The following is a 27,759-nucleotide window of genomic DNA, read 5'->3' on the forward strand; positions in this document are numbered from 1 at the left end:
ACAAAAATCAAGTAAAATCATCAAATTTTGAGCAAAAGAGTCTTTAAAACATTCCCATATTTTTTTCCCAAAATTTTTTTGAAATTTTCTAACATTTTTCTAAAATTTACTTAGATTTTGAAAGACTTTTCCTCATTTTTTTAGTATTTTTATTTTTTCCATTTTTTTATTTGAATCCAAATAACTCAAATAATTTTTATTTATTTTTATTTTATTTTAAGTATTTTCCCTAATTTTTTCTAATTGTTTATTATTTTTATAATTTCCAAAAAAAATAAATATCAATTAAAAATTACAATAAAAAACAAAATCAGCGATCCAATAATCAGTTTGGTTTGACTGGTCTGAACAAGGTTCAAACCTGTTGAACTTAGTGGGCCACGTGTCCACCCATAGTGGTGACACGTGGTTCACTTTATTTTATCATTATTTTTTTTAATTCACTATAATACGGTGACGTCAGCATGACGACACCCGCCACATGGCACCTTTTTGTTTTTTTTGTTTTTAATTTCTGCAGCACAGTGACGTCAACATGACATCACTCGCCATATGGCATATCCTGAGTGGCTTTAAACATTAGACACGAATTGTTGATGTGGCAGCAATCCGACCATCCAAAGAAAACACAAAACGAATGGCCATGATCGCCCCACATCATTATTTAAACACATGGCCCGAGTTGTGACACATGTCCCACTAACCCCATATATAAAAACCTCTTTTCCTTTTCTTTTTCTCTGTTTCCTTTCTCTCTCTTTTCTCCACATTCCTTCTTCTTCTCTCTTCCACTTTTGTGTTCGGAGATCCATCTCAAATCCCTCATTTTTTTTTTTTTTTCTTCTTTCTTCTTTCTTCTTTTCTTTTCCTTTTCCCTCACTCTCTGTTTTTCTTTCTTATCCTCGCATATCTCTCTCTTTCTTCTGTCTAATTTTCGCTCTGAATATATCTCAAATCCTTTGCTCTCTCTATTTTTTTTATCTATTTATTTTTCTTTTTTGAACAAATCTTACACCCCTTTAAAAAAAATTGTTGCATTTTTTGATTGAAGAGACACGAGAGCATAAAACTTCAGACCAAAAGCTCTATAAAGAAGAGTGCTCCTTCTTATTCTTTTGTTTTCTCCCTTTCCATCATTTTTTCTTTCAATTTTCTTGGATTTTCTCGACAAAATTTCCTAAAATTTTCCTTTAAACCAAACAAGATGAGTTTCTTTTAACCTAAGTTAATTTTTAGGGGTAAGTTTGGTTAAGTTTGAAATTGGGCTCGGGTTAGCACTGGTTCTAGTTAACTATGAACTTAGATCAGTATTGGGCTTGATTGGCCATGGGTTGGATTAGGAATGGGCCTAATTTAATTTGGGCTCAGGGCTAGTGAGATTGGGTTTTGGGCCAAGCCTAAAATGGGCAAGAGTTGATCGGGCTAGGTTTGAAACATTTAAAAAAAATTTCTTGGCTTGAGGTTTGCCCAATTAGGCTAGGGCTAGCTTGTGTTAATTGGACTTAGGCTTGAACTAGTTAACTAGGCAGACTAATTCAGCTTGGGTATTGGGCACGGATTTGAATCCTGACCTTGATATTACATTTAAATTACAGAATTACAAATTTATATAATTCAAATCAGAATTAAACAATAATTTGAAAAGAAAACTCAACATTAATCTTCCTGTCGTATCCAATATTAGTTCTTCAACTCTTCTTTGATCCTTGTCCTTTGCTTTGACTCGTGCTACTTCTCCAAGCCTCTAAATCCTAACTATAAAACTCCTTCAGGCTTTCCTAAATTCCTCTTGTAGCTCAATTCATCAATTCTTCAACAATTCAAACTCCTAACCCTCTCAGAATTATCTGTTTGTCTCTCAATCACAACTAATAATTATCTGTACAGTCTCTTTGTGATGGTCACTCCACCCAAACTCTCCAACTTTTCTCACCATTGTATGTACTCTCTCTATAGCTACTATTTATAGGCCTTAGGATTCATTCAACTTAATTTAATCAACAATTATTTTCATCAATCACCTCTAATTTTGATTTTTGCACATTTTTCACGTTTAATTTCTAGATTTTTTTTCTTTTGTAAGACTAAATTTTGGAGCTTGAAGATGTTGACCCACCACCTTCTATTTTTTCCTTTCCTGCTTTTTTTTATTATTTCCAATGTACAAATTTATTTTTTTGTTTTTTTTTCATTTTATGGAATCAAATTTGTTAAATTTTGTAATATAAATCCCAAACAAATTGCGGTGTCTACACAAATATGAGGCCAACTTGAGCCTAAATTATGGAAGCTGGTCCAAAGAGTAAGGCTGCCAAGGCCGGCCTAACCATTAGACGGCTGAGGTATTCGCCTAGGGCCCCAAAAATTTTTAGGCTCCCAAATTTTTTTTTTAATATAATAATATATTTTTGGGGCCCTAAATATTTTTTTTTAATTAAATAATGTTAACATTATTTATTATGTTTTCTTCCCATTCATTGACTTACCAACTAACAAATAAATGAAATTGTATTTTAAAATGTAAAATAAATGTAATTTAATTTTTTTTTTTTTAGGTCTCATCGACTTCCTAACTAACTTTATTATATTTATAACTATCTATTACTCTCATCTCTTTCTCTTAAAAAATCTTTTCATCTCTCTCTATAATTTTTGCTTTAGCTCCTGTGTTCATCATTTTCGAACTTCCGATTCTCTGTAATTTTCATTAACCCTAATTTTGATTTTAATATTTGTACATTATTTTTCTATTATTTCTACTCTGAATTTTTTTTTCTATTTTTTCTTAAATTTTGAAAGCTAGAGCATTGTATCCGACAAGAATCAAAACCTCGCTCGCCAATCGATTTGCAATAATAATAATAATAAAGTTTTTAAATATTAAGATTTATTAAATTATTTCAATTTATTATTTCAATAGATTTATTAAATTTATTTTTATTTATTTACATAATTTGTCAATTTATAATTAGTGTTAATTTTAAAATTTAATTATGTTAATGAGAAAATATAAATCCAGATATAAAAAACAAAGAAAAAAAAAAATATATATATATATATATATATATATTAAGAGCCCTAATTAAATCATTTGTTTAGAGTCCCATATTATGACGAGTCGGCCGTAAAGATTTGGCTAGTTCCTGCAGATCACCTTGAAAAACAGACAATTTCTTACTCGGTCGGCACAGTACCATCCCAATGTCACGTTTTACTGGCATGCCCTCCCAAATTATAAAATGCTAATAAAATATACAAAACACCTTTGGTTCAGTGGAATGGAAAGGAATCGTGTAATTGATTTCATTGCACTCCGTTCCCATCCATTTCATTCTGCGAACCAAACTACAAAATCAGGCATACATGCTTCAAAATATACATCACAACTGACCCAATCACACTAGTCATTCCCAACCTCAGGCTGGTCCCCAGCCAATGCTTCATTACATTATTTCAAATTATGCAACAATGTAAATATAAACCACCCCTAATATAATATTAGGGCCTTAGGGGAAATTAGAAATATCTTCAACCATTTAAAGCTTCATCAAGAATAGTTAAAAGGTTACAGTTAAATTAAACTACACAAATCCAATTTCTGATTTAGGCCTTGGTCTCAACATGTCTCTTTCCCCTGGCAGCAAATGTTTCTGCAACCAATAAGGGAAAAGCAATGGTTGCATCGCAGTGTACCTGGTTCCAATAAAAAAAGAAATTTTATTAAGTTAGAATCATAGTTTGCAATTCCAATTAAACAATCAGGCACACCTAAAGGATTAACTACAACAAACATGACACAGAATCATAGTTTGTACTTCCAATTAAACAATCAGACACACCTAAAGGATTAACTACAACAAACATGCCACAGAATCATAGTTTGCAGAATCATATTTTGCACTTCCAATTAAACAATCAGACACACATAAAGGTTAACTACAGCAAACATGACACAGATGATTTAACAAAAAAAATTGCGTGTTTTGCAGAGAGAAATTTCGCCTGTACAGGGCAACAGGCAGACATGAAAGGAGAATAAGCAAAGCAATACCTTGACAGTCTTTGCAGAACCTCGTATTTTCCCCCATGATACGGCCTCATCGGGATGAGCCCCTGAATCACTCCCATCAAACTCTTGAGCTGTGTTGATGAAAACAGCATAATCTGCACCATTACGCATCATATTCGCGTTGCAAATGTGATGCTTAGGCAGTCCACCGCCGAGAATTATCATTCCAGTCTTCCTCAAGTTTGCATGGACAGCTTCACCATTCATGGCCCTAATATCTGTTTGAAAGCTTAATACTTTTTCCAAGCTTCTGTGCATTGGTATGGAATCATATTTGGTGGAGGAACTACTTACCTTGCACTATGTCAATTACTAAACCAGGGCTGCGAAAGGAATGGAAGTATAACATGTCCCCCAAAGAACCATCCGTCAGGCCTGGGCAGAAGACTGGGATATTGTTCTGGAAATAACCACAAACAGAAGTAAAATGACTCTGATTAATGCAGTCAAGGAAATTAAATAATAATGCTCAGCCAATATAGGTTTATGCCTCATTGCATGAAATATTGCAATCACACCATTCACACCTAATAACCTGCCCCACTGGACAGTTGACATTATTCCTACAATCCAATACCTAGAACCACAAGAAGTCATTTGACTCATTTCTGATGCCAAACTCATTGCTAAAACTTTAAGAAAAAAACACAAATACACACCTGACTTTAAAAAAAAAATTAAAATAATAATTTCACAGCTTCAAAATTATTTTCATAACCCTTCTCCATTACATATTAATGCATAAAATTACACAGTACTTTATAGTACATGGAAACCCAAACCAATCACTCTGTTCTAGCCAAAAGGATATCATATTAGGAGTGAACTGCTCTAACCAATGCAACTCATTTAACCTAGCTAGCAATATCTAGAAGTTATGTGATCATCCAAAATGTTAAGTGTGTAATAAGAATTGCACCAATCCATTTCTGTCCAATATGAATCTAATTTTTAACTTCCACTGAAAATTGACATTAAAACAGACTAATGGCAACAGTGTGGACAGAAAGTGTGCACAGGAAATAACCAAGAAATGGCCATGGAAAGAGGAAGAAAAAGTTGTCAAGGAGAAAAAAAAAATCATGTAAAGCACCAGTAACAGTAATGTACAGGTTGAACATCCAAAAACAGAATGAGCAAACCAAAAAAGACAAGATTAAGCAAGCACAAGTATTGATGTATTGTAAAAATGAGTAAAAAGGAAGATGTAGCTCTGTGGAGTGGAGCGGCAAGACAGATGAGACAATGCCTACAATAGAATGGCTAGGTGAAAGGAACTAGAGATAATTTGAAACCTAAGGACAAGAATCGGGCAAATGATATAAATGGGAGACAAGTTGGGATGGATCTAGAACAGCATTCAGGAGTTGACCCAAACAATTTCTGCCTTCAAATCTTATAACAAGACGAAATGCTAAGGATTTCAAAATTTTTGTTAAATTTAATATGGGCGATAGATAGTTGAGGGAGGATCAAAGAGATGTGGAAAAGACTTGAGGAATTGATACAGGACTGGACGAGTAGGAAAAATCAAAGTAATCAAGATAAAAGGAATTAAACAATAAAGGGAAATTTTTTAAATAATTCAAAATTCAATTCGCCCAAAGTCTACCAGTCTATAACATAACATGGATACTCGAGGACATAATATGCAATTAAGAAACCTAAATAATACTAGGATACTAGTATCTTTAATACATCATCTAAGCCTTTAATTCTCAGGTCTTGTGACTCCTCTTCAAGCGTGCAAGTTTCTTGGATGGTATTTTTTAGTTATTGGATTCTAACTATTCTAACTCCCCTTCAAGCCTCTACTGCTTTTCATTTTGCAGTGGAACTCACTTAAGAAGTAGATCAAATGATGAGATAAAGTTGGATGAAGACGATGTTAAAGACATTCACGATTTCAATATTAGAACTTTGAAACAAGCATCTTACAATCTCATAGCATGTAGGAGTACAACCCAATTAGAGTATTCACATAATTATGAAACACCCATTTAGGGGGTCTACAAAAATTACCAAAATACAAGAACCAGACACAAACTGAATCATTTAAGACACCGGTTTTTCGTTCTTGGTTTTTAGTTTTGGTTTTAATATTAGTAATAAAAAAAAATTCTCAGTTCCAGTTTATGTTTTACACAAAATCTGAACTGAAAAACCAATTTATAAATAAATAAAAATATATATATATACTTATTTTCATTTTCAGACATTTATACATTTTTTTTATTATCTTATTGAGTCATCATAAATTTTTTTTTTTTTTTAAATTGCTTTGTAAAGCAAAACTATAGTGAGAGCGAAAGAAAAGAGAATAGCCGGATGGGTGGTGGTTTTATAGAGAAGGATCTCCCCAACCTTGCTCATTTACAATGTGGGACAAGTAGAAGGGAAGAGGACAACTAGAAAAGGCCAGCTACAGCTACTCCTATGAACCCTTATTAGAAGTGGACGAGAGACCCTTCTAGATTGTTTTCATGGTTGCAGTTGCAGAATAGAGTGCAGCTTCCACATACTTCTTGGAAGCCAAAAACGCTGCATTTTCCAGTGAGTATCCCATCTTCCTTGCGGCTTCCATGATGCCAAAGAGGATCTTCAATTTAGCTTCAGCAGTGGGATTAAGCTCCTTCTCAAACCGCAGGAACTCTTCCATGTTATTATTTATGACCAGGTTGAGGTAGTTTTCAGCATCATTCATGGAGGTCTCAGCTCCTTGAATCCCTTCAGTCTGTTGGGGCTCCATGAAGGCCCATGCATTGTAAGCTTCGAGCTCAAAGGGTTTCATAAGATCTTTGATAGTGGAGGAATCAAAGTTCTTGTCGAGGAGTGCCTGGTCTAAGAGGAAGGTGAATTGGGAGAGGAGCTTCCACGTAAAGCATGAGCTGTCTTTATTTACTGACACATATGGATGCTTAACATGTTTAGAGAGTTTTCTAGAAAAAAAAAATAGAAGAGAGTCGGGGTTACAAGTTTGCTACATCTTTTCTCACATTGAAGAGTTTTGATGAAAACAAACTTGCTCTTCAAGCCATGTTTGCATCAAAGGAGTGGGCCATGTGTCAATATGCTTCAAGGTTGGAAGCTACGAAAGCGGAGGTCATATTATTGTGTGATGAAAGTTCTTAAAAGCAATAAAGTATTGCTTGAAGTGTGTGAACCCACTTGTGAAAGTTCTGAGGCTTGTTGATGGTGATTCAAAACCAACAACGGGGTATATATATGAAGTCATGGCTAGAGCAAATAAACAAATTACCCAAAACGTCAATCATCAAAAAACCAAGTATGATCGTATTTGAAGCATCATTGATACGGGATGGGATTCGAAACTCCAAAGGCCCTTTCATGCAGCAGGATATTTCCTTAATCCGAGGTAAGTTGCATTGTCCAAAAACTAAATCAATTTGAAAAAATGTTATGTGAGCTGTGAGCCACCTATGCATTTATATTTATCACTTCTTTTATTTATAGGTTTCAAAATAGTGATGACTTTAATGCGAACATCGAAGTCAAAATTGGTCTATATAACACTACTTGAAAAAATGTATCCGAATGTTGAAACAAGGATTAAGATTGATCAACAATTGGAAAAGTTCAAAAAGGCTGAAGAGATGTTTGGCTTAAGCATGGCTACACTAACAAGAGACAAGAAACAACCCAATATTATATCAATCTAATAGTTGCCTACTTGCCTTTATGATAATGTTTTCATTGTTTAGTTTTTTTGTTTTTAGTTCATAACCAAAAATATGATATGATGTTCATTCATTTGTTTTGATCATATGTATAGCTTTGCGATGGGAGAGTTATGGAGAGGAGTGCAAGGAGCTTCAAAGACTTGCAATACAAGTCCTTAGCCTCACATGCAGTGCCAAGGGATGACAGGGAAATTGGAGCACATTTGATCATGTCCACTCCAAAAAAGGGAACCAGTTGGAACAACAAAGACTAAATGCTTGTCTTTGTTAATTACAATATTCAACAAGAACTAAGGCAAGCGAGAAGGCAATGACGTGGGGAGACATATGATCCAATTTGTTTATCGAACATGGAATTAGATGATGAATGGATTACCGAAAAGGAAGGTCCTCGTATACCGGATCCGGAAGACATTTCATGGATGAATGTCAGCGAGTGCTTTGAAGATAATGGAGGAGTTAAAATAGCTAGAAAAGAAAGAGAGGTATGATCCGTATGAGTTTAAATTTGTTGCTCTATAAGTAATTAGTTTATGAAAGGAGGATGGAGCTTTAAAATAATTTTCATATTTGAATAATTTTATAATGTAATATGATAATGTAGGACCAAGGAACTTGAGATTTTGCTTGTAGAGGAAACAGCAAAAATGTCGAAGAAGATGACATTGAGCTGATTGATGAAGTGGAAGGAGATGAAGAAGAAGAGGAACAAGAAGATATGATTGTGGCAGACAATGAAGATGATGATGATGGCGACAATGACAATTACCTTGCATTAGGGGATTGGGATGATGAATGATGATGCACTACATTGCACATGGTTGTCTAAATTCTATCATAGATGGTTTAGAGTTTAGTTTGTTTTGTACTACGAATATGAGATGTGGGCTTCTAGATGACATCTCATAACAGACGTTAAACTTATAGTTTTGTAGCAAACTATCGTAATTTGATCCTTGATAGAGATGGGATGGATAGATCATGGCATATTTTTTTGTATAAGACTTGTTTTTCCTTTATATAAATATATGTAGAGCTAAATAGATCATGGTAGGATTCAAACCTACAAAACTTGCTTCAACGACAAGCGTTGTTCTAGTTAACAACATGATTTATTTATATTTGTTGAAATTTCAATGTGTTTTGCTATTTTATTTTGTACATAAGTGCCTATCATTTAGAACAATTATTCAAATTTTTTACCAAATCTTCCGATTCAATTCGACTCTCGATTCATGATTCACTAAATTGGAATTTCGATTCATGATTTGAATCTCAATTAGACAACTATGCTTTCTTACTATGTTTAATATATTTTCTTTTATCCATAATTTAAAAAATAAATAAATAAATAAATAATTGAAACACTTAAATAAATAATTGAAACACTACCTTGGCCCTGAATCATTTCCTGAGGTAATTAGGGGTGGATTGAGCAAGTCTTCAGAGTAATGTAAGCAAAAAAATTTAGAAATAAAAAAGCAGCCATGAGATTTTGTGGCTTCAAAATCAATTTATCATCATAAATTTAGTTGACACATCACATACCCCCAAAATCATCAATGCATATATGAAATCTATGTTTCTTAGGACCTGTTTGGTATTGTTGTTTTTTTTTATTTTCTATTTCTGTTTCTCCCAGTGAAAAAACAGGTTATAAAATGTGTTTGTTTCTATTGTCAATTTCTTGTTTCTGTTGCCGATTTTCAGCTGTTTGCCAAAAAACTGAAAACCAAATTTTATGATTTTCAATCGTTTTGACAACTTGTTGCCAAAAATTTTAATATCCATAAATAGTTTTTTTGGATTAAATTATTCATTTTATACACTTTCAAATTAAAATCAAAATTAAATGATCATATGAATTTAAATATAATTAAAAGAAATTTATACATAAATTTCAAAAAATATTAATAAATCCAATTATAAAATACTTTTACAATTTTTCAATTGTCATGTCCAATACAATTTTTATTGTGAAGTAAATTTTGAAAGTAAAACAATTAAGTAAAATAATTACAATAAATTTTAGTTATTGTGTATCTATTATTTGTAATTTTATTATTTTAATCATATTTTAATAATATTTTGATTTAAAGATGAAAAATGAGCATTTTTTAATTAAATTTTTAATTTGTATTAGTTTTATAAATGTTAACCAAACATGTTGTTGGTTTCTAGTTTTTAGTTTCTATTTCTAATTTTTTGTCTTCGTTTCTAGTTTTCATTTCTCTAATTTTTTACTGTGATACCAAACGACCCCTTAAATTCTCATTCATGATTAGTTTTGCAAGTCTTGGCAGCACATAGATAAAATCTATGTACCAAATATGAAATTCAAGAAATAAATGTCTTAATGGATGTTTGTCCAAAAACATTTATAATCACTAGATTTCTTAACTTTACTAGAGTAAAATGGGGAAAGAATTTTTTAAACGTGTTTGCCCCTAGAACATTCAAAGGTCTTTGAAGGCTGTGGGAAGGGCAATGTTGTGTGCATGCACATGTGACAATGAATAAGTAGACTTTTTCACAACATAATGCAAAATTCTAGTGACAATTCTATAAGAAACATATGTCTTGAGAATAACCACAAGAAAAGAGCGATTTAAGAAAATTAGAATGGTAAATAACTAATGCATCTTTTTTATCTTTACAATTAAGAAGGCCAAACACTTTGTGTGTTTTCCACACCAACTGGTAAAAAGACGGATTTTTTTAATATAGAAAAAGAAAATTGAAGGGTCCGTTTAGTTATGTAAAACAGTTTTCATTTTCCATTTAGTTTTTTTAAAAAAATTACAAAAAAATTTAGCTACTTTTTTAATTTTGCAAAATTTATATGAAATAAATTAAAAATAATAAAAGATTTTGACACCATTTGCTTGAGTAAATAGTTCTAGTTTCCATTTCCAATTTCACAAATAATTACAAAAATACCAACTTGTTTTCCAATTTTCTAAATTTATATAGAAAATTTGGAAAACATCTTTTTATTATTTTCTTGATTTCTAACTCTTACTTTGTGTATGGGAGCATGGAATTCAAATCTTGGACTTTTTGTGTGGTTTATGCATTATGTTTCTTCCAAACCTACAAAAATCCAAGTCCCAAAATCCATGATTCCACATACTATCTTGTATAATTCTCTTGGAAAATTGGGAAAAAAAAAAAAAAGGTTGTCTTTTTTGTAATTATTTTGAAGTCTAGAAATAAGTAGTAAAAATATTTTTCAGAACCAAACTAACCATTTGTTTCGTATCTTTTTAATTCAAATCAAGGAAAGCTATAAAATAACTTGATTTTTTTATAATTCTTTGGAAAACAGAAAATATTTTCCACAACTAAACAGGCCCTAATAATTTTATGCGGAAAGAAGTACAAGCTATGAGAGGACAAGGAGTTCTCAGGGGAAAAAAAAAGGAACAAACATAAAAGAAAGAAAATAATACTAAAAAAATAAATCCTAAAGCAAATAAATCCTTTTTCAAATTTTCATCATAATTCACATAAAACTTCAAATTTGCTAACTCTCTTCGACTCCTTTCTATTCTAGATGTTAGCAGTCTGACCTAACTTCTAGCCCCCCTAAAGAAAAACCAGTTCATCTTATCCATGAGTTCTTGAGCTTCAATACCCTTTTCATTAACCTCCTTATATGGAAAACGGGTGTAGGTAAAATATCATACCCTTTTGAATCAGCCACCTGCTCCTTAAACTGGCCAAGAGACCATTAACTGCTGCTTTAGTAAATATTTCCTGCTCAAAAGTTGGTACTGCTTCCAAACCTAATGTAGGAGTCTTTGACACATAGTGACATCATAGCCTCCAAAGAGTCCAACACAACCATATTTTTTCATGAAACTCTCCAATAAAAATGACCATTTGATTCAATCTCCTCCTCTAAATTGCAGACTCATCACCCCATTTATTTTCCTTCATTGAAAAGCCAACCCTCATAACCCTTCACTCCCCCCAGAATCACTCTTTGCTTCTATCAAACTCCAATGAAGAGAACAGCTTCCATCATTATTTTCTTTAGAGTCTTTCTTGGCTATAACTCTGGCCAAAGGTGTTGCTTATCAAAACTTGTGCACTTCACATCCTGATTAAATTGCCTTAAGCCAAGTGTCAGGTATTCAGAACTTTTTAAGTTTTCATTATTTATCTTTAAGTTTCTTATTTGCCTATAAACATGTGCCTCTGAATGTAAGGAATTAATTTTAATGGTTAATTGTACCCTCTCTCTCTCTCTCTCCTGCGCGCACAATTTCTTTCCCTCCTTCTCCCTACCTTTCTCTCTCCTTCCTCCATTTTCCTCTTTGCTTTTTCTCTCTTCTCCTCCGTCCCTCCTGTCATACATCAGTCTGCTTAGTGTCTATATGAATTACTGTATCACTATAGGCCCATAAATTGTTGGCTAAAATAAACTTTTAATTGTTTTGGCTCTGAAAAACACTACCTTGTATAGTCCGGTCTTTGCAAACTCTCCTACCCACTTCACCACATCTCTTTCAAGTGTCTCATTAACCCACCACACAGCCTCTGCAAAGCCCCCCACTTTTTAAAGTTTCAAGGTAAGTAGTATAGATTATTGCATGGGTATAGGATTTTTTTTATGTTCACATAACCCAGTAATTAAAAATTGAATCATGCTACTTCAAGGTCTTATCATGATAAAAATAAAAAATAAAAAATGCATCACAAGAGAAAAGCAAGTTCCATAAAATTGTGATTAGAATAGAAGAAGCACAACCCAGTAAGAGATTCCAGCAACTCCATCACTACCATCTAATGCTACCATCAATACAGCATGCAGACTAAATGTAAATCAATGCCCCTAAAAATATTAAAAATAATAAAAAATAAAATAAAATGCTCACCAACTCTAATAAAAGGAAAAATGATGACGAAATTAATTAAAGTGCCAAAATAAGGAAGGAAAAGAACAAAAATGTTTCTGGAAAAACAGAGCAAAATTTTGTTGAAAGCTTACCTTGTATGCCCAGTAGAGGTATGAATTTTCATTATTTATTTCCGACCCCAGGCGGGCAATAACTTTAGATGGTGTCCATGATACATTCTGTGTGACACAATAAGGAAACGGAATAAAATGGGGTTACCCTAGAAGATTTTACAAAAAAGAAAAGGAACAAAAAATATGCGATTTAAAATAAACCATAAAGAATTTTTTAAATGCAGATAGAAAAAATGTTTTTACCAAGGACACAGCCCTAATTTTTTAGCCAAATAGTTGTTGGCCTAACAAGGCTTACGAATCTTATTTTGATGATAACAAATCAAGGGAATTTAACATGTTTTGGTTACAGTGATGATGTTTCAGGATTTAAGCGTAGAGTTCAAGATCAAGAGTGCATTGATAGCCTACATTCTAAACAAGTGATCAAAAGAAAGCTCAAAAGATCAAGTTTGACAAATCTTATGAAAGCTTAAAGACTTCTAAAGCTCAAACTCAAGATGGACTCAAAGCAAGATTTACATGAAGACTTCACACTCAAAGAGTTTAAGTCTTAAGGAAAGTCTTATTTAAGCACTTCAATTTAAAATCAATACAAATGCTTTGAAGCTCTTTAGGAATGATTACAAGATGTAGAGACCTATTTTTAAAACCTTGGGAAACATATTTTTCAAATTTCAAATCAAAGATTCCAAGATTAAAAGCTAAAAGAGTTTCGGAAACAAAATTTTAAAAACAGTTAAAATGCATACTCAGACGACTAACTAGGTTTCATCAGGCAACTGACAAATTATATGGTTTTTAAGAAAGACAAACAGAACTGTGACAGGTGCCTCACAAAACATTCTCAGGCGACTAACAGAGCACTAACTTTTGAAATACGCTGAGTTTTTAATGTGACAGGCAATTGACACCTTTTAGTTAGGCGACTGGCATTCCTATTTTTTGAAATAAAGCGGCGCTGAAAAGTCTTCAAAATTGTTTTCTTGGACTCCAAACTTTGTAAATACTTGGGAAATACTCCAAGTAAACTTGGGCAACAAGGAATTACTTTTAGAACTCTATAAATACATGGAAAACCAAAGGATTTTCATAACAAAAACTACAAGCAATCAAGCAATCAAAGTCTCTAATTCTCAAAGCTTTCTTGCTCACTCACTCTTGCAGAAGTTACACTAAATTCCTACTGATACAACCACTCGGGTCTTGTACTCTTACCAAGCTTCTTTCAATCTAAAAGAAGAACCTGGTGATTAATTTCTTGAGCTTCAAATTCATTCTTTATTGATATTTAAATTTGAAGTATATTAGTGCTCTATCTTGTACTAATTAGCTCTATTGTGAGAGTGTCTTTGTACACAAGAATTTGTTCTTGTTTTTTGTTTTTTTTTTTTTATGGTTCAGGTTGTTGAATTGTTGTACTGAACGTGGGGTATTATCGCTTGGAGAGGAGGGCTCTATCCTATTGAAGGAGTGTTGTAAAGGTTTGCTCCGCCCGTAAAGGAGTGGTATAGTGGAATCCTTAGGTATGTTGCCTACGACGAGGATGTAAGCGGGTATAGCCGAACCTCTTAAAAACTCGGTGTCATTCTATTCCCTACTCTCTTTAAATTTCAGCACTTATAAACTGCGTGGTTGTGTACTTAATTTACTGGATATTAATTTGTCTTTGGGAATTGCGAAAACCATAAGGGAGTACGTTGATTGATCAATATATTGCGGAAGCCACAAGGAAGTACGTTGATTGATTAATATCAAAGCTCATTAATATAATGGTTGGTTACATACTTAATTTATACCAATATTTGAACTTTGGAAGCTTGATTGGATTTTCTATTTTATTTCATATTGCAATATCAAGCTTACTTCATTGATTGGTTTGAGTGTTGGTTGTTACAGATGAATTGTACTTGTGAAGTTGATTGTTGTGATTATAAAATAACTCAAATTGAAAATAGATTAATACTTAACTTTAGAACTTGTAAAACAAGAATTTAAAAATAAAGTTTTAAAACCCTAATTCACCCCTCTCTTGGGAGTACACTTAGCTTTTCAATTAGTATCAGAGAGCTTTTCAATTGGTATCAGAGCGGGGTTATAGCAAATCTTAATTTAGAAGCTATATAAAGATCTATGGCACACCTAGGTGTATCTCCCTTTGCAGAGGGTCAATCCTATCTTTTGTGAGATTAACCACACCTTTTGAAAACAAAGAATGAGAATCTATCTACAAACTACGGATTGGAAAGCATGGAAAGTTGTCGCACATGGTGACCTTATCCCAACTAAAATTGTGGATGGTAAAGAAATACCTAAAGAAGAAAAGTAGATGACAGACAATGATCATAAGAAATTACAAGTAAACTCAAGTGCTATAAATGCATTATATTGTGCCCTGATATAAATGAATTCAATAGGGTCATGGCATGCAAAATAGCCAAAAAAATATCGAATAAATTAGAAGTAACCTATGAAGGAACGGTTGACGTAAGAGACAATAGAATTGACATGCTCACAAGTGAATATGGAGCCTTTAGGATGAATCCAGATGAAACTATCACTAGTATGTACACTAGGTTCACCCATACAATAAACTCTCTCAATGCCTCGGGAGAAACTACTCTACATATGAGATGATTCGAAAAATCCTTAGGACTTCCACCAATTTGGGAGCCTAAAGCTAAAGCAATTATGAAAGGAAGAAATCTCAAAAATACCTCCCTAGATGAATTAATTGAATCACTTCTCACCTATGAGATGGCTATGAATGAAAGGAATTCTGAAAACAACAAACAAAAGAAATCAATAGCCCTTAAAGCTGCAAAAGAAAGCTCTAGTGAAGAAGAAGATAATAATGAACTAGAAGATGATGAAATAGTTTTGCTCACTAGAAGACTTGGAAAATTCTTCAAGAAAAATAAAAAATTCGCTAGAAAGTTTAGAGGTGCAAAATCTAAAAAAGGAGAAACAAGTAAAAAGAAAACTAAGAATGAACATCCTACTTGTTACAATTGCAAAAAAGTTGGACATATTAAACCTGATTGTTCACGGCTCAAGAAAGACAAAAAGAAGAAGAAGAAGAAGGCTATGAAAGCTACTACATGGGATGACACAAGCTCAAGTGAATCAGAAAACGAATCAAGTGAACAAGAAGTCGCAAACATCTGCTTCATGGCAAAAAATGTTGAGGTAAATTATTATTCTAGCTCATCAGAAGAATCAAGTGATGAATCATGTAATGTCTCAAGTGTTGGTAAAACTTCAAGTAAATGGTGAAAGCAAGAAAGAGTTAGAAATAAAAGACCTTAAAAAAAATAAAATTGAGAATAAGGATAAAATCATTTACAATTTTACAAAAGGAAAAGAGAACTTTAAAAAGTTAATTAGAACCCAAAGAATGTCATTAGACAAAGAAGGAATCGGATATAATGGAATTGAGAACAAAAAGAAAAAGAATCTATACATAGGATTCTTTGTAAATGAATCAAAGTATTATGCAAGCACATCTTCCACAAATATCTATGAACACACTAAGTGCTTCTTGTGCGAGAAAAGAGGACATGTAAAATTTGAATGCCCATTTAAAAGAAAAAATGTTAAAGTCAAGAAAGTATGGAAAGTAAAGAAAATAAATCTGAAATAAAAAAACCTAAGAAGGTTTGGGTACCTAAAAAAAACACATTGAACCCTTCTTGTAGATTTGCTTTAGGACAACACCATCAAAAGACAAATGGTACTTAGACAGCGGGTGTTCAAAGCACATGACCAGAGATAAATCCAAATTCACCACACTAATTGAAAAAGACGGTGGAGACGTCACATTCGGCGATAATGCTAAAGGGGATTTGGATTTGGAAAAATAGGTAAAGAACCTTCTTTGACCATTGATGATGTTTTGTTGGTAGATGGGTTGAAACATAATCTTTTAAAGTATAAGCCAATTAAGTGATAAAGGATTTGACATTATTTTCAAACAAGACAAATGCATTGTTGAAAATAGAGAAAAAAAATAATGTTCTATTCACCGCTAAAAGAATTGATAACGTTAAAGGAATCAAAGTATTATGCAAACACATCTTCCACAAATATCTATGAACATATTAAGTGCTTCTTGTGTAAGAAAAGAGAACGTGTAAAATTTGAATGCCCATTTAAAATAAAAAATGTTAAAGTCAAGAAAGTATGGAAAGTCAAAGAAAATAAATCTGATATAAAAAAACCTAAGAAGGTTTTGGTACCTAAAAATAACACATTAAACCCTTCTTGTAGATTTGCTTTAGAACAACACCATCAAAAGACAAATGGTACTTAGACAACGGGTGTTCAAGGCACATGACCAAAGATAAATCCAAATTCACCACACTAATTGAAAAAGACGGTAGATACGTCACATTTGGCAATAATGCTAAAGGTGATTTGGATTTGGAAAAATAGGTAAAGAACTTCTTTGAGCGTTGATGATGTTTTGTCGGTAGATGGATTGAAACATAATCTTTTAAGTATAAGCCAATTAAGTGATAAAGGATTTGACATTATTTTCAAACATGACAAATGCGTTGTTGAAAATAGAGAAAAACATAATGTTCTATTCACCGCTAAAAGAATTGATAACGTTTATTGCATAAATTTTGAAGATCTAAAAACTCAAGATGCCACATGCTTAGCAGCCGTGAATGAAGCAAGTTGGCTATGGCATAGAAGACTAGGACACGCTAGCATGGACTTACTATCAAAATTAGTTAAAAAGAACTTAGTTAGAGGACTTCCTAGCACTAAGTTTGTAAAGGAGAAAATTTGTGATGCTTGTCAATTAGGAAAGCAAACTAAGTCCAGCTTCAAGAAGAAGAAACATATTTCCACTAGCAGAACCTTAGAGCTTATTCACTTAGATTTATTTGGCCCTACTATAACACTAAGTCTAGGAGGAAAGCAATATGCTTTCATCATCGTCGATGACTACTCCAGGTTTACTTGGGTGCTCTTCTTAGCTTCAAAAGATGAAGTTGTGTGCAAAAGACTTCAAAATGAAAAAGGATAGGATGTTTTAAATATCATAAGTGATCAAGGAAGAGAATTCAATAATAAGGATGTTGATAAATTTTGCAATGAACATGGAATAAAACATAATTTTTCAGCACCTAGAACTCCACAACAAAATGGAGTTGTTGAAAGAAAGAATAGATCCCTTCAAGAAATGGCTAGGACAACGTTAAATGACCACAAATTACCTAAGTATTTTTGGACTGAACCCGTTAATACCACATGTTATGTCATGAATAGAGTTTCTATAAGATCAACCTTAAATAAAACCCCCTATAACTATGGAAAGGAAAAAGGCCTAACATAGTCATGTATTTGGATGCATTTGGATGCAAGTGCTTTGTACTAAATGATAAAGATAACTTAGGGAAATTTTATGCAAAATCAGATGAAGGAATCTTTTTAGGGTACGCATTGAATGGCAAAGCTTTTAGAATCTATAATAAAATAACACTCACTATTATAGAGTCAATTCATGTAATCTTTGATGAAGTAAATCTATTTACACAAACAATTGATATTGAAGAAGTTAAAACTGATGCCACACAAAAACTAGAAGACTTAGAAATCATAGAAGTAAAAGAAGAGAAAAATGAAAAAACTCAAAATAATGATTCTACTAAAAATTCTAAATTACCTAAAGAACGGAAATTTGTAAGAAATCATCCAGTAGATCAAATCATAGGAGAACCATCACGAGGAGTATCAACTAGATCCTCATTGAAAAACCTATGTAATCATTATGCATTTCTATCCCAAGAAGAACCTTAGAACATTGAAGAAGCATTAAGTGATGATTCATGGATAATAGCAATGCAAGAAGAATTAAATCAGTTCAAAGAAATAGAGTATTGAAGTTAGTTCCTAGACCCGATGATCATTCAATAATTGGAACTACATGGGTATTTAGGAATAAAAAGGATGAATATGGTATTGTAGTAAGAAATAAGGCAAGACTAGTAGCTCAAGGATATAATCAAGAAGAAGGAATAGACTACGATGAGACTTTTGCTCCCGTACAAGAATGGAAGCTATAAGAATGTTATTAGCCTATGCATCTCACAAAGAATTTAAACTTTATCAAATGGATGTAAAGAGTGCATTTTTAAATAGTTTTATAAATAAAGAAGTCTATGTAGCATAACCTCCTGGTTTTGAAGATATAAATAACCTTGATCGTGTATTTAAATTAACAAAAGCATTATATGGGTTAAAACAAGCTCCTAGAGCTTGGTATGAGAGGTTAAGTGGATTCCTACTAGAAAATGGTTTTACAAGAGGATATAATTCTTGAATTTGTGAATACAAATTATCAATGGGCAAACATCTTTACAAAACCACTTTCAGAGAATCGAATTATCTCTATTAGACGTGAATTAGGATTGTTACATATTCGAGAAGTCGTTTAAAGAAGAAAACAGGAATTCTGCATGTCGGGCGACTGACCATGTGATGTCAGGCGACTGACTTGCTACTGCCTAACGAAATTAAGCTCATCAGGCGCCTGACACTTCGAGTGTCAGGCGACTGACAAGCGGCGCGTCGTATGCTTATATAAGAAAAACCCTCATTTTTTTAAAACCCTCAACCGCCTGACTCTGCTTCCTCACTCGTCTAATAAACACTCTCTTCAATTTCCAGCCTCTCCCTTCTCTTAAACCTTCGATTCTCACTTGACGCATTTACTCCTACTTCATTTACGATCAAATACATAGGGTTTCCATCGAGTCATCATGCCACGTATGAAGACCACAGGGAACAAAGCTTCATCCTCCAAGCCTGTTGAAGATGATGAAGTTGAAAAATGGCATATCTCTCCACATGCCAAGCAACTATAAAGGAATCACCTTCGTTCCACATATCCCATATTCGGTAAAGTTCTTAATTCCTCCTTTGAAACCGATTTTCCTGAAATATTGCCCATGTTTAAAAGACTAGGATGGAAGAAGTTTATCACATATCAAACCCCTGGATATTACCCATCTTTGATCAAAATTTTTTTATGCCAATTTGGTTAAAAGCGATATGGGACTATCCACCGAGATCATGGGAAATTCAATTACACTCACCCCACAATCCGTAGCTAAATTTCTCCATATTAAGCAAGGTGATTTTGCCTTTCCTCCAATTGACAAATCATGAATAATGGCTCAAGACTTCACTCCAAAAGAGTTTTTGCCATTGGTTATGAAGGAAGAACCTGTTTACTTTGGTAATCCCCCACTTTACAAACAACTAAACCTCCAAGCTCTGGTTCTTCAAAAACTCATCACCTACAATATTTTACCACAAGCTGGATCTCATGACCATGTTACCTTTCTAGATTGTTTTGTAATATGGTGCATTCTTAAAGGGAAAAATTTGGATTTACCAAGCCTCATTCTTAGGTGGATGATTACAAGGGAAGAAGCTCATCGTATTGTTCTTCCATATGGTGGGATTCTGAATTTGATATTTGCACACTTTCATCTCACCACACCATCCTCCCCGTTTGTTAAATGGACTCACTATGACATCTTTTCTTCCACTACCCTTAGAATGATGGGATATGAAAAACATGATTCCCAAAGGTGGAAGGCAACACTACCAAGCTCCTAAACCACAACCACCTATTCAGTATCCAAAGCAACAGTCTACTCCTCAAATAGAAGATAGCCCTTCATGGTTCCTTCCTTTCTATCACCAATTATCCACCTTTATTAGTGACATGAGATCTGGAGTTAAATCTCTTCAAGAAAATGTTGCATCTCTACAGATCAACTATTCTTCACTTGATCAGAGAATTGGACGTATTGAACAGCATTTGGCAAGTTCCTCACACACTATAGATCCTATGGACATCAGCTCTGCACCTCCCAGTAATGATGCATCTGATGACGAATCTGAGGACAATGAAGAAGATGAAGAAAATACTGAGGATAATGATGGAACTGATAATGATGCAGTTGATGATGCTTGATATCTCCTTCTTTTTTTTCTTTTTTTCTTTTTTTTTTGTGCTATGTATCTTAGTTATCTATCTGTATTTGCGTTAAAATTTCAGTTTTCTATTTTCGGACTTTGGTTTGTATCTCCAGATGTTTTTGACACTATGGATGACTATGAATATCTTTTGTGTGATACATTTACCTTTGCTATGTTACTTTTTGATTGATGTCAAAAGGGGGAGAAAGTTTAAGCAAAAATGAGAGCAAATTTGAGCTAAAATGCAGACTATATAAAACATGCAAACATATGAGATATGATATGATTTTGATGATATGATGAAATGAAATATGATGATCTAATACTTGATTGATATATTATAATGCATTGATAATTGATTATTATATTGATCTTGAAAAATAAGCTTACATGATATTTGAAGATTTGTTTTTCAAAACATTGTTAAAAGAATGCTTATTGTAAGGGGGAGCCTTATCAAGGTTCACTCTCTTTCGCTCCTTATTTGTCATCATAAAAAGTGGGAGATTGTTGGGCTAACAAGGCTTACGAATCTTATTTTGATAATAACAAATCAAGGGGATTTAACATGTTTTGGTTAAAGTGATGATGTTTTAGGAATTAAGCACTAGAGTTCAAGATCAAGAGTGCATTGATAGCCTACATTCCAAACAAGTGATCAAAAGAAAGCTCAACAGATCAAGTTTAACAAATCTTATGAAAGCTTAAAGACTTCTAAAGCTCAAACTCATGATGGACTCAAAGCAAGATATACATGAAGATTTCACACTTAGAGAGTTTAAGTCTTAAAAAAAGTCTTATGTGAGTACTTCAATTTAAAATCAATATAGATGCTTTGAAGCTCTTTAGGAATGATTACAGACTTAGAGACCTATTTTTAAAACCTTGGGAAACATATTTTCAAATTTTCAAATCAAAGATTCCAAGATTAAAAGCTAAAACAGTTTTCGGAAACAAAATCTTAAAAACAGCTAAAATGCAGGCAACTGACTAGGTTTCATCAGGTGATTGACAAATTATATGGTTTTTAAGAAAGACAAACAAAACTGTGACAGGCGCCTCACAAAACATTCTCAGGCGACTGACAGTAGTCAAGCAACTGAAAGAACATTGTCAGGCGACTAACAGAGCATTGACTTTTGAAATACGCTGAGTTTTTAACGTAACAGACGACTGACACCTTTTAGTCAGGCAACTGGCATTTGTATTTTTTGAAAAAAAGCAGCGTTGAAAAGTCTTCAAAATTGTTTGCTTGGGCACCAAACTTTGTAAATACTTGGGAAATACTCTCAAGTAAACTTGGGCAACAAGGAATTACTTTTAGAACTCTATAAATACATGGAAGACCAAAGGATTTTCATAACAACAACTACAAGCAATCAAGCAATCAAAGTCTCTAATTCTCAAAGCTTTCTTGTTTAATCACTCTTGCTGAAGTTATACTGAATTCCTACTGATACAACCACTCAGGTCTTGTGCTCTTACCAAGCTTCTTTCAATCTAAAAGAAGAACCCGGTGATTAATTTCTTGAGCTTCAAATTCATTCTTTATTGATATTTAAATTTGAAGTATATTAGTGCTCTAACTTATACTGTTCAGCTCTATTGTGAGAGCGTCTTTGTACACAAGAATTTGTTCTTATTTCTTGTTTTTTTTTTTTTTACGGTTCAGGTTGTTGAATCATTGTACCGAACGTGGGGTATCGCTTGGAGAGGAGGACTCTATCCTACTGAAAGAGTGTTGTAAAGGTTTGCTCTGCCCGTAAAGGAGTGGTATGTTGAAATCCTTAGGTGTGTTGCCTAAGGCGAAGACGTAAGAAGGTATAGCCGAACCTCGGAAAACTCGGTGTCATTTTATTCCCTACTCTCTTTAAATTTCAGCACTTATAAACTGCGTGGTTGCGTACTTAATTAGCTGGATACTAATTTGTCTTTGGGAATTGCAGAAACCATTAGGGAGTACGTTGATTGACCAATATATTGCGGAAACCACAAGGGAGTACGTTGATTGATTAATACCAAAGCTCATTAATATATTGGTTGGTTACATACTTAATTTAAGATAATTGATACCAATATTTGAACTTTGGAAGCCTGGTTGGATTTTCTATTTTATTTCATATTGCAATATCAAGCTTACTTCATTGATTGGTTTGAGTGTTTGTTGTTACAGATCAATTGTACTTGTGAAGTTGATTGTTGTGATTATAAAATAACTCAAATTGAAAAAGGAGTTAATACTCAACTAAAAGAACTTGTAAAACAAGAATTTAAAATGAAAGTTTTAAAAACCCAATTCACCCCCCCCTCTTGGGAGTACACTTAGCTTTTCAATAGTGTTGCACTAGGTACAAGACTACAGTAGGAAACCCAAAAGCCAACCATTTTTAGGAACTTAGGAAGGCTGTAGCCAACTATTACCCAATTAAGAATCCATTTGTTGTCACAATTTAACATCATTAATGTTAAAGATCTGTCATGGGCCAACTTTTAGCTGACTTCCTAATGCAGCAATTATGCGTGCATGAGAAAGAGAGCGAGAGAGCAGCAGCAGTAACCTTCTAGAAAATCCTTCAAAGCAGCAACCTTCTAGAAAATCCTCAAAATCTGACTCCTTGCTATGAATAGGATTTCATATAAATCCTTAGAATGCAACCTACTACCTTTTTCTTCACTGCACAATCCTGTGATGCCATGTGCCATTTATAGTAGTTATATGCACAGCATCTGACTACTTTTGACTAAGTAGACATCCAACAACTTAGTCCAAAAATAAAAGCAGAAGTAAAGCATTTTAATTGTCCCAAATAAATTATAAATAGAAATTAAAATCCTAAACGACACCATCAAAGCTGGTAGCTTTTATGCATCCCCCTTTTCTTTCTATTCAGAAGAGGGAGAAAGGGTAAGTTTTTTTCCACTCATCAACTGTTCATTGAGGCACTATCTTTAGATGCTGATGAATAAAGCTCATTAATTCAGGACTACTAGGTGCCTACTCAACTTATTTCTTTACCCAGCCATAATACCACATCGTTACCTAATCTGCATGCATAGAGGAAAGTTTAAAGTGCTAAAAATGTATATGTACACAAACACGCATCTCTGTGTGCGCGCACTGCATTCTAACACGCACTATTTGAATGTTTGGTTATATCCACTCCATTTTGCTAGGATGCAGCTAGAATCATTTAATACATTAGACTTTGCTTCCATGCCGAAAAGCAAGGAGACCTGAATGATCACTGTTCTAATACTACATGGATTAAGAAAAATCCTAGCACCCAAATCTGTACATGATTAGATTTGAACAACAAAGCTGCATAGGGCACATTATTTTTTGAGTTTGTTAGGGAGCCTGCAATGGCTACAAAACTGGAGGTAGCCCCATCACAAATCTTATACCCCTTCCCACCCCTCCCAAGAGTCAAACCTAATACCTTCAACACGAGGTCCCAAGCTTAAACCGCCAGGAAATCCCCTAAGGACCAACAAGCCAACAACTGTAGCATACACACAAAATCACAGTAGAAGGATGTCAAAAGGTTACCTCTACAGTTTGCTCTTCTAACATCCGATCAAAAATTGGGATGATCCAGTCTTCAAATTTGCAGTAGTTGTCATTTGGAACCAACAAGTTCCCAATGCGGTTCAATCCTTTTGAGCGCAAGTGAACCCCAGGTAGGGAAAAATCACCTTTATATGTGGGCGCAAGACATTTTATAAGATCCTCTTCTATACCACCAGCTGTTGTAACTAATACATCAACCTACAGCCATATAAGAAGCACCATTTATTACATCTAAAGCAATGTAGTAGAAAAGCAAGACAACAAACAGTACTTCAAATTTTTTTCTAATTATTGAATGAGACTTTGTAATTTGTGTCAATGCAGAATGAGCATGCAAAGAATTGTTACCAGACAAATATTACAAAACATTCAAAGGCTTCCCTTGGTAACTGTCTGTGGCATTAGTTCAAGTACACTACTCAAAAACAAAGCATGTAAAAGTTGTTAGAGTCAACCATAGAAACAACAAGGTAAGCTCTTGAAAGTGTGTGCTTCCCCAAGAGACTACTCCTCTCAATAAACTAAATAATATGATTACAAATCAATTATTACCATGAAAAAAAAAAAAGCAAGCGTTCTTTAATTACTCTTTTTAGAGAAATTGTAATTCAAGCACAAGTACCTAAACTTGGTTTGCACACCCACAAAGACAAACTGTAAATAAACATATAGGGGGTGTTTGGCTCAGTTATTGTGCATGATTCCAAGAATGGCCAATGTTGGATGCTCATGTTTGGGAAGCCATCGGAATCCTACATGGCAGGCATCTTTAATTCCTTGAGAATGCAAGATGCCCTTACAAGTTGGGCAATCAAAAGTCAAAACCCACATCTTCCTTAGGTCATCTTGGGTTCAAGACAAAAATATCCCTACCATTAATTACTTTTGAACAACAATAATATTATTATTATTTTTTTTTGTTATTCATCATTATTGTAAAAAGTATAATTAAAAAGAATAAATTTTTAATTTTCATTATTGTGATTAGTATCATTAAAATTTTTATTAAAATAGTACTATTACAATTAAATAATTATTATTATTGTCTTTGTTGGTGTTATTATTACTATAATTATTACTCATTTATTTTCATTATTATAATTCGTATCGTTATAAAAATTTATTGAAAATTATTATTTTTTATTTTCATTACTATGATTAAATAAGTTGTTAACTTGTTATTAAAAGATATTAATAAAAATTATTACAATTACTATTTTTGTTATATATGCAAATGCACATTTCAAGAATGAGCATAATGTTATTTAGGATTAGGGGTATCATGGTAATCTCATAAAAAATATTAGAATACCCATGTCATGCCAAACACTGATCTTACACTTACAAGAATCTTGATTAGCAACCAAACAAAATATCTGCCAAGATATAGTTCCTAAGATGCCCCAGGAGAGCATTTAGGTCCAAGGATAACCCAAGCCAGATATCCCTTTAGTGAATGTTGTTTATTGGAAAAGTGCACTTGCAGCTTCCCTTCCTATAAGCCATTTTGTAAATCATATAGATATAATTATACTACATGCAAAGGCGGCCACACCACTCACCATATGATGCTCAACAAGATAGCGAATGGTCTCTCTGACACCAGAAGAAACAAGATTAGAAGTAAAACCCAAGAACACTTTGCACCGCACAGATTCTCTGTAGGATGAATCCCTCTCCTCTTCACTAGCATCTTCAGTTAGGCACTCATCGGCAAGCCTCCAGTCTAGCTTCAAGACAATTAAAAACTTATTAAATAAATACAAAACATACCACAAAAATTAAATTCAATTTTAAAAAAAAAAAAAGCAATCCTCGAAAAGAAGATAAATTAACAAATGGAGACACACACACAAAGGAGAGAGGTCAGACAGGAAACAACACTGGAGGTTTTGAAATGAAAACTAACCATCTGATTGACAACTTCAATTGCATCTCCAAGATTTGAGGCTTGAAAACCAGTGGCGACCATAGATCTAAGAAGCTGAGAGTGGTTTACGCCTAGATTGAAATCGTATCCCTTGATTTCAATACATGTCCCTTCCAGAGTTTCTGATTCTTTGAAGACTGTGCAGTGTACAGACTCTAGAAGATTTGCATCGAGGGCCTCCCCCATTCTTTAGTTTTTTTTAACTGCAAAACAATATTTTAAACGTTAGAAGCTCATTTTGGAATTTTTTTAGAGAATTCAAACAACTCCATTCTAGACTAAAATAAAACATCCATTATAAGGCTCGTGTGTTAAACCAAAGTAACAAAGAAGCATATTAATAATGGAACTATGTGATGCATGGGATATTTGTTTTTTTTTTTAATGATAAACAAAGAAATTTATTAGGAAATAAATTTATAAGTTTCAGAACTCCCAAACAGAGGCTTAGGGGTGCTAGCTTTCTAGATTTGCAAAGAGATTGGAGGGATGTGTTGGCTTGATGCTTATTTTTCTTTGTTGTTTTTTCTTTTTTTCGTTTGGTTTAACCTAGAATTTTCTCCGGAGATATCTTATTCTCCTTCTCGTAAACTTTTTCCTATTAATGACATCTTCTTTTCCTATCCAATATATGTATGTATTGGGTGCTTTGAATGATTTGGGATGCTTTGAATTAATGATTTTACCATCGTGATCCATGAAAACGAACAGAAAAACCTAAATCAAGCATCATCAAGTACAAAAGAAAAATAAATAATGCAATATGTTATCAAACAGGCTCAACATGAACACCAATCAAAACCCTTGACAAAGGCTTTGGTAAGGAGGTGCATGAAGAATGTCACACCAGAGTTGAAGGAACAACGCTCGACCAGACTCTGATATCCGAGTTAGGAGCGTCACCCAACATTCACAGCTCAAAACCCAATCGAAGAACAGTTTAGCTAGGGTTTGAAGAACCCTAAACCCAACGCTCGAAGAACTCAACTTGAACAATCACTCAGAATCCGACGAAGAACCCAACTCGACCACAATCGATGTCGCAAGCAAGGGTTGGCGAGCTAGGGTTTCATGTTGATTTCAGAGAATGAGAGAGGAAACCGTGCTTGGGGGTTGTAGAAATGAGAATCAAGCACAGCAGAGTAGGGGGGATGCAAATTTCAGGCTATAAAATAAGCTACGGTTTACGCTTCGGGTAAGGTGGGTACGGCCTTGCGCGTCTCATTGAGAATCGTGGAGTGTGTCGGGTTGGAAGAGGACGTGAACCTGTAATTTTGAAATTGATGGGAAGTATTATTGGACAAAATAAAATTTTGAATTTTTTTCAGTTTATTATTAATTTATAATAATATTTTAAATAATAACTTGTTAATGTCACGTAATCTCACTACTTGATCCAACGTGATTTAAAAGTTAGACCAAGCAGTCAGATTTAAACGACTGGAGGAATTCGTGTAGTGACGCATGACAGCCAAATATTGTTAGACCATCTAGCAAAATTTGCAT

The 27,759-nt window shown here is 33.5% G+C and overlaps 1 protein-coding gene across 11 annotated transcripts; it reads right to left on the reverse strand.

Moving 5' to 3' along the window:
* Nucleotides 1–3,387: 3,387 nt before the first annotated feature.
* On the reverse strand, nucleotides 3,388–27,538 carry LOC131155526 (deoxyhypusine synthase). Of its 11 annotated transcripts, none has more exons than XM_058108738.1 (8): nucleotides 27,242–27,538; nucleotides 26,233–26,456; nucleotides 25,886–26,053; nucleotides 24,303–24,521; nucleotides 12,767–12,853; nucleotides 4,364–4,469; nucleotides 4,052–4,287; nucleotides 3,388–3,693 (listed from the first exon to the last, which is right to left on the reverse strand). In XM_058108738.1, exons 2-8 carry the CDS (start codon nucleotides 26,437–26,439, stop codon nucleotides 3,604–3,606), a joined length of 1,113 nt encoding a protein of 370 aa, XP_057964721.1. In that variant the 5' UTR covers nucleotides 26,440–26,456; nucleotides 27,242–27,538; the 3' UTR covers nucleotides 3,388–3,603. The 11 variants fall into 11 exon arrangements, with proteins under 11 accessions (XP_057964721.1, XP_057964720.1, XP_057964719.1 ...); XM_058108737.1 differs by having other exon boundaries at nucleotides 27,101–27,521; XM_058108736.1 differs by having other exon boundaries at nucleotides 25,886–26,049; nucleotides 26,229–26,456; nucleotides 27,242–27,511.
* Nucleotides 27,539–27,759: the final 221 nt, after the last annotated feature.

The sequence above is a fragment of the Malania oleifera genome, chromosome 5, assembly GCF_029873635.1.
Source record: "Malania oleifera isolate guangnan ecotype guangnan chromosome 5, ASM2987363v1, whole genome shotgun sequence".
In the NCBI taxonomy this organism is placed as follows: Eukaryota; Viridiplantae; Streptophyta; class Magnoliopsida; order Santalales; family Ximeniaceae; genus Malania; species Malania oleifera.